Source organism: Dermacentor variabilis, chromosome 3 (genome assembly GCF_050947875.1).
Source record: "Dermacentor variabilis isolate Ectoservices chromosome 3, ASM5094787v1, whole genome shotgun sequence".
Classification (NCBI taxonomy): domain Eukaryota; kingdom Metazoa; phylum Arthropoda; class Arachnida; order Ixodida; family Ixodidae; genus Dermacentor; species Dermacentor variabilis.
The window spans coordinates 153,846,561-153,860,155 of NC_134570.1; the positions used below are offsets into that span (position 1 = coordinate 153,846,561).

Below are 13,595 nucleotides of genomic sequence, written 5' to 3' on the forward strand. Positions count from 1 at the left end.
ACTGTGGCTTTAAGTGAGAGACTGCTTCTTCTGCTGGGGACGCAACAACCTCGATGCCGCTCGAGGCCGATGCAGGCTTCGCTGACGACGATTTCGAGGGTTTAAACCTCAGCACAATCTTCGCCAAGTATGTAGGGGCCAACGACAACGTTGCGATCTATGGCAAGGTGTCGCTGGATGACGTCATCGGACAAGGACAACGACGCCGCCACAGATGCCGTGCTGTACCTACGATGTTCGCCGAGGTGCTACGGCACATAGACGGCATCCGGAGCTTCATATGTTCATGTGACGCTGCAGAGGACCTCCTTTTGGACATTGCCCAACTCGAGTGAAAGCTCTTGGTTCAAGGATCAAACAAGGTCCAACAGAAACTTACCGACTTCTTAAAAAGTTCGCGCTGTCTGGCGGGAATCGTGGCAGTGGGCAGTGGAGTGCCGTAAAGGTTCGTTTGAATAAAGCATGATTGGTACCTGTACTGCAGCATTAATTCTTATTGCATTTACTTTGGTAATTTGGGTTTCCAAACTCCGCAGAGTATGTTCATAGTTTACATTGAAATTCCTCGTAAATCCGTCGCGCGAAATAGGTAGTATTTTTAGAGGCATAATTTATGTTCGGATTTTACGACGCTTTTTCTCGGCCCCGAGAAAGTCGTATAATCGGGGTTCCACTGTATATAGGCAAAAAGCACCTGGCAGAACTTACCTAGGGTTGATATCTTTGTAAGTGACGGCTTGCACATTACGAGAAGTGTTGTGCTGCTAATTTCAATGCTGAATGCATCCCACGGTGCCAAGAAAGCGGAACATTTATTCAGCATTATAATGTGTTGAATGTTTGTAAGTTGAATCACAAGGTACAACATGCTCAACCTTGTATTAACGCACCATAACGTCACAGTACCAACAGAGACGCGTAGTGAATTTTGCGACGAATACACCAACCAACTTCCATCTTCATCTTGCGCTAGAAGACGAGGGCACTCACACTTCATAAGTAAACTGTTACTACGCAAAGTGTCTAATGCACCAAGTGCCTGAGAGTGCTGGCTTGCACAAGGGAACTTTGTAGAGGTACTTTGTTCTGCCTTCTTGGGCATTTGTCCACAACCTAATGGGTCTGTGGCCTAATGGACAGAGCATCAAGCATCTGAGCTGGGGGAGCCGGGTTTGAAATGAACCATAAGAAATGTGTTTTCATCTTATGCACAGTGGAATCTCGATAAAGGGAAATCGCTTAAATGGACCTGGTGATTAAATGGAACACCATCCTCATGGTTGGTTGGTTTTATATTTGTGCAATTATATTCAGCTCTGTCTCTCAGTAAATGGAACTCCTGATAAACAGAACCAATTTCCTGGTCCCTTGAGGTTCCGTTTAAAGAGAGTACACTGTGTGTGTGCGTGTGCATATACACAGTAGCCGACCGATTTTCCGGACCTCGCGGGACGGAAAAATAGTTGAAAAATTCGAACAGTCAGAAAAATGAAATTTATGAAGCTTACAGTGGGTTAAGAAAATCCTAATAATGCCCTGCCTTTGAGGGCAAGGCATCACGTGGAGGTGATCAGATTTGCGTAAGAGTGCCATCGTCTCCATATACAGTCAACAAGAGCGTCACTGCGTTGATGATCTCCGTTGGCGGAGACCACCATGGAGATAGAAGAAACGAGCTGTGTTTCTTTGCACCACTTGGCTCTCATGAAGACACAGGAGATGGCGTCGATCACACAAATGCGAAGCGGCACAAACACGCACAAAGATGTCACGGCTCGGAGACACACTGGCTCTTCGGACAGCACATGCAAAATTGCAACCGAAACTTAAAGAAGAAAGAAACAAAAAAAAATGAAAAAAGTGCCGTCCCCTGAGGCGTTTTGGCGGTTAAGAGCGGGCATGGCCTCCGAGATGTGGAAATTGCATGTGCGTCCCAATCTTGAAGGCTATAGAGCAGGCCACTCAAAGCCAAGCCTGGCCAAGCCAGCGTAAAATCCAACATGGTGGTCTCCAAGATCAGGTAGCATGGCTCAGAATGAGCAATTTAGTCTGGAAAATCGAACTTCGGCAGCAAAATTTGCTCGAAAAATTGGCCACGAAAATGCATTATCTCTATGGGAACCCTGATGGTGCATTTACAAAGGCCGGAATATCCAAGAAGGCCGAATTTTTGGAGTCCGAAAAATCCGTTGGCTACTGTATGCATGTGTGTGTGTTCAGGACACCCTGAAGGTCTCATAAGTAGGAGGGACAGCTAAATAAAGCTATCGCTTCTAAAACTAAAATAAGACATATCAACTGACCGTGAGAGCCCTTGGGGTGTGGCCCAGGTGCTTGCAGGCATTGCTGGCGATGGCTGCTGCATCATTATTCCGCAGCTGGGCCAGGTAACAGTCCACCATGCCTGTCGAGAGTAAAAAATGCCACAGAAGTTGGCACAGTCCGTTAGATTCACTTTACACCACACAGAGTCGAATCCCTTCGCTAATTTTAAGACTACTTCTGATCTGACTGAGTGACAACCTTTTATTGTCTCAAAATTGAGATCTCCCTGTGGGAGACGCTGCAGTGGGGGGCCCCTTCACTGATACTTCATCGAATACTAATAATAATTTCTGTAATTAACATTATCAAAATATCAGCAGATGCATTTTGAAGTTTGCTAACAGAGGAAATTCAAGGCAGGCAATACAGTTGAACTTTGTTAAATGAAGCCACATCTGGCATGAAAATGTTTTCTCTGTATCTAATATTCGTTACAAGCATACAAGCTGATATTACCAAAAAAAGAGAATCTGCAAATTTCAGATTCACTTCATTATATCCGATAATTTGTTAGTATAGCTGTGGCCACTCACTGAGGTTCAACTGTACAAGGGGTGAATTTTCTGTCGATTGGAGCATTAATCTCGGAAGGCTTTTCACAGATGTACATGTCATGGGCTTTTTCACAGCCAGATACAAAGTTACGAAAAGAAAGCTTTATAGTGAAGCTAATTTTTTACCTACTTTCCCCGAGTTTGGTGTGGCTGCCTGGCTGCTGTGGGGTCAGTCACTGTCTCAGTAGATATATTTGTGAATATATATACAGAAAGGTTATACTTACGCCAAGTGAAGTACCAGAGAAGTGGCTTCCATTTATGACCTTTGCATGCTGACCAAGTATGTATACCTGTTCTCTGTATAACAGAAAACTACTTTGTACATAAAACCTGAACATACTATGTTGGCTCACAGTCATCTTTAAAGTACACTAATCTGTTAATAGAATGGTTAATTACATTTGACAGAGTCTTTGATTTCCTTTATTCTTTGATTTAGCCATTCAGCATAGTATGTCACCAGAGGTGTGCCCATATTTGACCAATCCTCCATAATGGGTATGTCTCACTGCGACACAAGAGGTACAGAATCCCTAACGGTTACTTGATATGTGCCATGCCTTTCTCTTCCTGCACCTGTCGTCCCCATTCTTTCCCTCAACAAGCATCATGGGTTGCCTTCGGCCTCGAGATGTTGCTGCATAAGATGCCTTACACTGTGCACCCACTTATTTGGAGTTTGCATCATGTCATAGGCTGCAAGCGATGTACAGCATAAACATAGAAGATTCTGAAAACATATTTAGCGCCCGCAAACAAGGACGGAAGGGAGACGACACCACAATGCACTAACTTCAAAACTTGATTTTCAGGAAATACACCTATATAACCCATGCAGGGGCGTAGCCAGGGGGGGGGGAGGGCTTATGGGGCTTCAGCCCCCCCCCCCCCGAAATTTTTTCGTGCTGTCTATGCACCATGCATTTTGTCTAGAATGTCTTTTTCACGCTCAAAAAGACATTTCACCGCGAACATTGCTAACTCAGGCTGGATTTCGCGGCAACGCTCATGCACCGGGAGTCACATAACGCAAAGATCCCCATCCAAGCACAAAGATTCAAGGGTGTTTTGATGGCGAACGGACTTGCTGCGGCATCTCGCGGAGGCCGCGGAATCTACAGAGCGCATGGGTGTCATTTCCGAAATTTACGGGTATAAAGTCTTCATAAACTTTTGATGTAAAAGGTGCATTGACATTTCCAAAGTTGTTCTTTAGATTTTCAATCGCGGAAATTTGTGGGTTTAATGTTCCTATAAATATTGGACGCCAAAGATGCATGGATTTTTCTGAAGTCTTACAACGGACCATACAACGAGACAAGCCAAATCAACACACTATCAGACAAGTTGACAAAGCCAGCAGTGAGGTCCGATTAGATGAAATGTTGTGGTGGTTCATTTGTGCCGTCAACATTTTTTTTCCACCTACGCCAAAGCATCCATGTCAAGACTATAAAGACAGCCAAGGTAACTACGTTCTTATTTATTTTACTACTTCGACTTTTATTCGTGAGGACGCATTGAGCCTCTTCATCTTTTTTTTTTTTGTACTCGCTACTCTACTTGTGGGCTACCAGAGGCAGCCAGAGCGCATGCGTTTTTCTCGTGTTGCTGCGACCATCGTGCGGTGCACTTCGGTGCGCGTTCGCTTTATTCTGGCCGAGTGGATTTTCACCTGGCAGAGTATTGGGCGCTTTCTGGCTATCGCAGACGAGAAAAAGAAACTATCGTCGCTCGCCGCCATCACTGTGGGGACTCGACCAATGGCACCGCGTTCGCTTGAGCGCAACCTCTCGGGAAAGTCGTCTCGCCAGTGTAGGATACCGAGCAGTATGCGTATGGTTCTCGGTAGAACAAGCGTCTCACGTTTTCTTCGATATTCCTTTGATAGCCACATTACGTACCCAAAGTAGGCATTCGATTGTGGCCAACATACTTTGCACTATCTTATTTCGGTGCCCCGCTCCCACAAAAGAAAAAAAGACATTGTTGTGGCGCAGCGAATTGTCGCATGGTGAAAGTTCGATTTTGCTACTTCTTTTGCGGACAGTAATGGGCCAACGGACGCTTCAGCTGCCGGATACTCTTACTATATAGTATTGCGATAGCAATTATATGGACACTCCAGGCCCATTCCTGTTGTCGCCCTCATGTTTCGTATAAAGTCCAAGGGCGATAACACAATGACTGCGCGCCAAATGCTGTATGTGCGAGTGAAAGCGTAGGGAAGGCGGGGGGGGGGGGGGGGGGGGGGGGGGCTGGAATGGTTGAGATGACGATGGTGGATCAGTCCTGGGTGCGCAAAACAGAAAAGCGGGGAGCAAGCACGCCGCCTTCTGTCGCGAGCGATACATCGGGGGCAGTGGATGAATGGGGGCGGGATCTAGGATTCTGTGAATCTCTGATTGCGCAACATATTTATTTGCTTTGTTTGACGCATTATATACAGTGACTTTTTTTTTTAGATAAGTAGATTTATTGGGGCACGACATCGCATCCAAGATGCCGCACTCACGCTGGTTATTATTACAGGCTACAATAACGCTGACGGTATCGTCCATGTGTCTTCGCCCGGATCGACAGCCGCCTGCCGACCTGCTGCTGCCGCCTGCCAATCCGCATCGACGATTGCTGACTCCAGTTCATCACCCGCCAGTTACAGATGAATCCAAGTGGTCCACCTCGCAACCTAGGATTACATCATGTGCGTTCACGGTGGCTGAGGCAGGATATAAAGGACAGCTGGCTGGCTCCCACTTCGGGCACGACATCGCATCCAAGATGTCGCACTCACACAGTTATTATTACAGGTTAGTTACCTGAAAGCTGATCACTGTCTTAGAAGTAGTAATTACTCTTTGTTGGCGGTGTCGTGCTTACCACAGTCTGTTGAAAAATTGAAGTTTTTGATGGCTCTGTTTACTTGCAAATTTCATTCCTTGTCTGCTATTTTACTATTGCTTTCGGGAGATATAGAATCTAATCCTGGCCCTATGACAAAAGGTGAAGCAGATTCACTTGCCCAAGCTATAGATGCTATCCGCTGGCTTGAAGAGGGTCAAGCTTCCCTGATAGCCGATTTGAAGTCTGCCAGGGAGAAGCAAGTGGAAGCTGACAACAAAATTAAAATTTTAAGTGACAAGATTATGTCTTTGGAAAAAGCAATGGAGTTAAATTGCACAGTTAAAGCTGGGACAGATTCTGACGCTGTACACGTGGTGTCTGAGCAGCTGGCAGTTATTAAGGCACGCTGTAACGACTCTTGAGAATAGGCTGCAACGTTTGAATCTGCTTTTCTTCGGTTTGGAAGATAACGCTAGAGAAGACTGGACAAAGTCGGAGCAAAAAATAATTGACTTCTGAGGGGGTAAGCTGGGTATCAAAATAAGTGAACAACAATTTGAGCGAGTGCATCGGTTGGGAAGATATAGCGAGAACAAACGGAGGCCAATCATAGCCAAGCTGACCGTCTTTAAAGGGAAGCTGAAAGGTTTTCCAGAAAAAATGAGTGAACATCTGTACATAATGGTTTTCAACCCTCCGAATTCGAATATCGTATCGAAATTGAGCGAAAGAAAGCGCAAATATATTTTATTTCGACAAAAAGTGCAGTAGCGGACACGCCCAGCTCGCGCGTCTCGTTTCCGCCTGTGATTGGACGGGCGCCTCGTGACGTCAACTCTAGTGACCGACCGCTGCCGCTACACATGAAGCGCAGTGCCAGGTAGTTTGGTGCTGTACTGGAAAATTAAGAGGTAATGGAAAATTGAGAGAGACTGCGTTTTTCTGAGGAGTTCGGCGTTACGCCCTACATGTACGAGCCGATTGCGAAGAGCCGGCCTCTCGAAGAAGCAAACGATGCTGGTGCGAGCAGTGCTTTCGACGCAAACGAAAGCGAAGTCTTGGGATCTCCTCGTGTTGGAAATGCTCTTTGGTGAGTATGTTTTTTGTAAAGCGATCTAGTGATCTCGCCGATCTTTCGCCGATCTAGTGAGCTCGTTTCCGGTCAAACAACTGTAGTGTTGTGTTCCTGCATGCCTCCTCGTGGAACGTAAGCGGGGATGCGATTGTCGGCATTTGTGCGCTGTCCAAAGCTGTCGGCAATCTACAAAGACGGGTTAAATGCTTGAAAAGCTTCCCGGTTAATGCAGTACGTGTAGTGACCTTCATCTGTGCGCCATCCGCACACTACTCGTAACCGAAGTCGTAAAAGCGGCGAATTCCGTCGGCTACGTGAAACGGTCGGTTTCTCGCTGTGCGCGAGAGAAGGGGGGAGCGTAGCGTCCTGGCGTGCGCCGGCTTTCCAGCACATGCAAACTCTACATTGTGGGGTTCTCCTCGGTACTCTTGGGACAAAGGAACGACAACACAGTAGTGCAAACAGTCACAAGGGCATTTATTGCACCTTTCATAGATCAATGCCTGCTAGCTGAGTTGCTATCCACAAAACATGCCGATGGGCGCGCGAGAAATCTAGAAGTCCGACTTACCGCGACCTGATAGCGAGCGAATATGTTCGCCCCATGCTGGATCCCAACGCCCGGTCGTTCGCGCGTACTGTCACGCGAACGGTGTCTAAGGCGGCCACGCGAGACGGTCTCGCAGAAGCATGGGTCGGCGCACGCGCAGCACGGCATGTCCGTCCCGCTTGCTTCCCGAACCCAAAGAGAGAGCGCCTTCTCTTCCGGAGGCCAAGTAGCCCCACCTGTCGGCGGCGTTACCAGCGCAACACTCGCGCCATCTCTCGCACCGCGCCCCAACCACATCGACCGCCGCGGGCATCACGCAGGCCACGCGGCGAAGCCGCACTACAGGAGGCGCGCTATGCGGGAAAAACATCAGGGGACGCGCAAGAGTCGCGCATCCCCACAACATTTGCACTGCGTTATGGTAGCTGTATGCAGGCTGCTTTACAACACACGTGCAAATAGAAAATTCGCGGCGCTTTGTGACGAAACCTGTGTCAAGGGCAGGAGATAAACATGCACCTTCCGTTCAGCGTGCTAACACGAAGGAGCTCGCAGTAAATCAAAATCCAGGTTTGGGCGAGTTCGTGTATTCATAAGGCCTTCCAACACCAGTTATCATCAGTCAGTCCGCACTCGTGTCGTCTTTGTTTTCGTTGCTCCGATCTTTTCGCGCTGCGTTTAGAAAGCCTGCTAGTGGCAAGTAGTCCTCTCTCATTCTCATTCTCTCACTCTCTCATTTCCGCGAAAGCTGGCCTTGACAGCGGTGACGAGCTCCTTGTGTACGCGAACACTGATGGCACTGCGCCGGGCCTTAGACGAGCCGACTTGACTGGCAAACCCAACGCACATTTTAATGATAAATTCTCGTGATAATCGTCGTAACGGAAGTGGTTGGAGCACAGCACTGTTGTTCTTGAGGGCTTGAAATTCTTTCGCTTCACAGCAGCCTCCCACTTCGTTAAAAGATTCTTGTCTTGTGGGAAGCAATGGAAGACAACATCGTCGCGGTCGCTGGTGCTTGTGCAACCGTAGGCTGCACAGAAAGCCGGCATGATCGGCCCACCACTTCAGTTGATGCTGCGCACGTTGACTACCACTCTACATACACGCAGACGCACCAACAGAGGAATGCAGGGTCGATCGAAGCAAATTACGATGGCATGCACGCAGAAACAAGCACGGTCAGGCACGGTCGAGCAGGCTGCGAAGGAACAAAACACTAGAGTTGACGTCACAACACCGCGGTTTCCGCTCTCCGCTCGCATCGTCAGCGTCAGCAGCAGCGCGCGGCATTCAACGGGGGGCGGAGCTACAGTGCAATTTTAACTGATGATTACATCGCTCCTAACTGAAAAAAAAAAATACCGAAATTTTACCTACATGGTTTATAAGGTTTCCACATCCATATATGAGCGTCTTATTGAATTCGACAGACTCTTCAGCTTCCCTTTAAGGACAAAGATCGCATTCTCTCTTCGGCACACAAACTGAAGGGAACGTCATATTCCATTCGCGAAGATTTTTCACCGGAAACTTGACGTGCTAGACAAAAGCTAATTGAATTTGCGAAGACCCAGAATAAAGCTTTCAAGCTTTCAGTGGACAAGCTGCGTATTGAATCAAGAACTTATATCTACGATGGTTCTGCAAGTGCAGTTGTCCCGCTGAATAGATAGCTACGGTTTGGAGCATGCGCATAGAGTCACCAAGTACTAAAGCTAACCCCGACTTCACCCTCGCTATCATTATCGTACGCCAACATACGAAGCATATTATCAAAGCGCGATCTCATCTCTTCCTTCTTGGAAGACAGTAAATCGGACATTATCACTTTCACAGAGACATGCCTGCATTCTGCAATAACAAATAATGAAATCTTTTCATCTTCAAACATGTATGACATATATAGGTTTGACCGCTCTATTAGAAGAGGAGGCGGTGTCTTGATTGGTGTAAAGAAAACCATTACGTCATTTTTGGTCAACACTAATTCTGATCTCGAGATTGTTTGGGTGGCCTGCACGATGTCATCTTCTAGAATACAAATAGGTAATTGTTACCGTGCACCAGATCCTAACAATTCTTTCATTAATGCTCTCCACGACACAATCAACAAAGCCATTGAACTCTTCCCGGCTGATTTAATTTATATTCTTGGGGATTTCAATTATCCACTAATCGATTGGACTAATTTATCATCTCCTTGTCATATATCGCCTGAATTCATCAACTTGTCTTTAGACTTTAATCTCTTTCAAGCTGTCACGAAACCCACACATGGTGCCAATGTTCTAGATTTCATTCTTAGTACAGCACCTGAAACAATAGGTCACATAGAATATTTGGATGGTTTCAGCGACCACCATTTGCTCCAAATAACGATAAACACAACGCCACCGGTTACGGGTAAAACGAGAAAACAAATTCGTGATTACAATAAAGGCAATGATAAAACAATAATCTCAGAATTTGAAACTTTCTTCGAAAACACAATGTGGCCATCATTTTACGATAGATCCGTTGAAGAAAACTGGCTCATGTTTAAAAATACACTGTGCGCATTAGTAGACAAGTATGTTCCACTCGTTAATATAACTAACGATAAGTTGCACCCTTGGTTTACTAAAAAGCTTCAGCGCATGAGGAACAAGAAAATACGCTTGTATAATATCGCTAAGCGAGATCGCACATCAGCAGCGTGGCAGAATTACAAAACGTACCTTAAATCGTACTGCTTGGCTTTAGGTGAAGCTAAAGATAAATATTTTTCTAATGATCTGCCTGAGCTGCTTAAGAACAATCCTGCCAAGTTTTGGAAAATAATAAAGCCTAACAACGAATTAGATGAATTGCCATAACAAAACAGCAGCAATATTTCTATTCCAGTCAGCGAATGTTCGGAGGTCTTTAATTCATTCTTCAGCTCTGTATCTACACAAGAGAGAACACTTCAAATATACCTTTTGTTTCAGAATTAGGCTACCAATACATGGAACCTATTGAAGTCACTTTAGAGGGCCTCTCTACTCTTATAAATAACCTTAAGATGTCTTCTTCGTGTGGCATAGATGGTATAAACTCAAAGATATTAAAGAATACGGTAGAAACATCAAGCAAAATTCTTTTTTACATATCCAGACAATCACTTGCGACAGGCCACCTTCCCGCAGATTGGAAGATGGCCAAAGTTATACTTGTATTTAAAAAAACTCCTCTGAGAATTATCGTCCCATTTCATTGACATGCATTCCCTGCAAGTTGCTTGAACACATTATCGCTTCGCAGATTTACAGACATCTTGAGACTAACAAATTCCTTTTTCATAATCAGCATAGCTTTAGGAAGGGCCTCTCGTGCGATACACAGTTATTTGAATTTACAACAGACCTACACACTAACTTAAATTATAACTTACAAATTGATTGCTTGTTCTTTGATTTTTCGAAGGCATTTGACCGTGTCGGACATCGTCGCCTAATATCAAAAATCTCCGCACTTAAATTAGACTGTCTTACCTTGTCATGGCTCCGAAATTTCCTGTCTAATCGTCAGCAGTTTACTATTGCAAATAACTACTCTTCCTCCGTAACAGACGTTTCTTCTGGTGTACCACAGGGTAGCGTCCTCGGTCCCCTGCTTTTTATAATATTTATTAACGACTTACCTCAAAATTTGTCCTCCACCATCAGAATATTCGCCGACGACTGCATAATTTATCGCCCAATTAAAAACTCAGATGATCATCTCGTTCTTCAGTAGGACCTTCAACAAATCAATAACTGGTGCAATAAATGGCTAATGACTTTAAATACCACAAAATGCAAAGTAATGTCTTTTACCCGGAAGTCGGCAACCTCACAGTATCCCTACCATATGAACAATTACATGGTTACAACAGCTACACAAATATAAGTATCTAGGGGTTCTATTCACATCGAATCTTTCTTGGACAGAGCATATCACGTCCATTTCAGCTAATGCCTCCCAATCGTTGGGGTACTTGCGACGCAACTTAAGAAATGTTCCTTCAAATTTTCGCAAGCTAGCTTACCTATAACTCTCGTTCGTCCCAAGCTCGAGTACGCATCTCCCATTTGGTCCCCTCACCAGAAATACCTAATTGAAACGCTAGAACGGATTCAGAATAGAGCAAGCCGCTTCATCATAAACGATTACAGCTACCAGTCTAGTGTTACACAAATAAAACTTAAGCTTTCATTACAATCCTTGAGCACTCGCCGAGACATTGCCCTTTTATCACTGTTCCACAAATTCCTTCACTCCACTCGAACACCCGCCTGCTTGAAACGACCCTACTCCACGTCACATAGGCTTCATAATCATTTAAGCTATGCCCGCCTTTACGGGTCTACAAAATTATTCCATTACTCTGCTCTTCCTCGTGCTATCAGAATATGGAATTCGCTCCTGGACAGCATAGCAAGCCAGTCCAACTACGATTCATTCCGTGATGCCTTGACTGAATGCATGACTAAAGAAAAGTGAAGTTTTACGTTTGTCACACAATGCTTTCTATACTTGCACTATCTTTTGCAGCTTATTGTCGCATTATTACCGTTATGTCGCTATGTTTACCATTTCGTTGGAATGTCGCATCCGTAACTTTTCTGTCATTGTTTTTAATTATTACTGTTTAACACTCTGATCTTATTAATTACACGACTTCACTGAAAACAATGTGTGATTTATTTCTTGTTACTATATTATGTTTTTTATGTTTCTTCTTTTCCCTAGTGAATACTGAACTAAATAATTCTTTTTTCCTTTCAGTTGTATTTGCCGTTGCAGGTTGTAAACAGATACGGTTTATAGATGTCTTGTATTCTATGTATTTTCTATGTACTGCCCCCCTTACTCAATGCCACACTTTGAGGCCTGTAAGGTATCTTTAAATAAATAAATAAATAAATAAATGAATAAATAAATATTGGAGACTCATACATGTATTTAATTATCTTGTTGCGAGGTTTTGTGTATACGTGCAGTGAACTTTGTTTCCAGTGACACTTTTTTACCTTTTATCAAGCTGTATCTTCCCATTTGTATATTCCATTGCATTTTTGCATTTATAACGTATGAGGGCCAGTCAAATGAAAGTGATCCAACCAGCCCCGTGCAATAATGGTTCGGTTCATTATCTGCGAGACATGCACGTAACACAGGCATCTCTCATTTACAAAAGTGACACGCAGGTTTGAAGATAAATTTTTTAATGCTCTCATAGACTGGGTTGAACATGATTGCGTGACGTAATGAACGCTCTAGAAGTTGAGCAGCGTGGTGCCCTGAGGTTTTTGACAGCTGAAGCAATTTCCCCAAAAGAAATTAGTCACCGTATGGCTGTCGTGTACGTTGAACATTGCATTTCATTGGCCACTGTGAAGCGTTCGAGCAAACGGTTCAAAGAAGGACGTGAAAGTTGCAAAGACGATCCAAGGCAGGGCCAAAGCCATCGTGCAATCACACCTAATAAAACTGCAAAGGTTGATCAGCTGATCAGACAAGAACAGAGGATAAGCATCCATGAACTGGCAGAGCGTGTGAAGATTAATCACGGTTTGGTTCACGCCATAATTCAGGAACATCTCGATTATCGGCTCTTGTGTGCGCAATGGTTGCCCAAGATTTTGAACTACCGCCAGAAGACGGAGAAGGTCAGCGCTGTCTTGACACATCTGATCCGGTATCATAATAAAGGTGATGACTTCCTGTCTCCAATTATGATCGGAGACGAACCATGGTGCCACTTCTACAAGCCCAAAACACGATGGCAAAGCTTACAGTGGAAACATCCGAATTCACCACCCCCAAGAAAGGAAAGGCCGTCATTTCCGCTGGAAAGGTGTTGTTCATATTTGTTTTCGATCGTGAAGGACCATTACTGATAGAATTTGCTAAATATTGAGAGGCTATTAATTCTTTTCGTTATTGTGAAACGCCTGATCGGCTGCGTGTCACAATCAAGGACAAACTACATGGAAAATTGACGAATGGGGTCATGTTGTTCCATGACAATGCCGTCCCCACGTCGCTGATGTATATAATACAAAACTGGCAACGTTCAAATGGGAAATGCTGTAATATCCGCCACACAGCCCAGACCTATCGCCTTGCGACATCCACATTTTGGGGCAACCAAAAAAGACAGCTCAAGGGAACCAGATTCGTGTTGGACGATGACGTGAAAGAGTCGGTTGCAGACTTTTTGAAGCAGCAACCCAAG

The 13,595-nt window shown here is 44.9% G+C and overlaps 1 protein-coding gene across 1 annotated transcript in view; it reads right to left on the bottom strand.

The window, feature by feature from the left end:
* APC7 (anaphase-promoting complex subunit 7) overlaps window positions 1–13,595 on the bottom strand; it is a 61,960-nt gene that overhangs the window by 18,845 nt on the left and 29,520 nt on the right. The window contains exon 12 of the mRNA XM_075686551.1: window positions 2,304–2,404. Within this exon, the coding sequence (XP_075542666.1) occupies window positions 2,304–2,404 (101 nt within the window). The remainder of the gene's footprint in view (window positions 1–2,303; window positions 2,405–13,595) is intronic.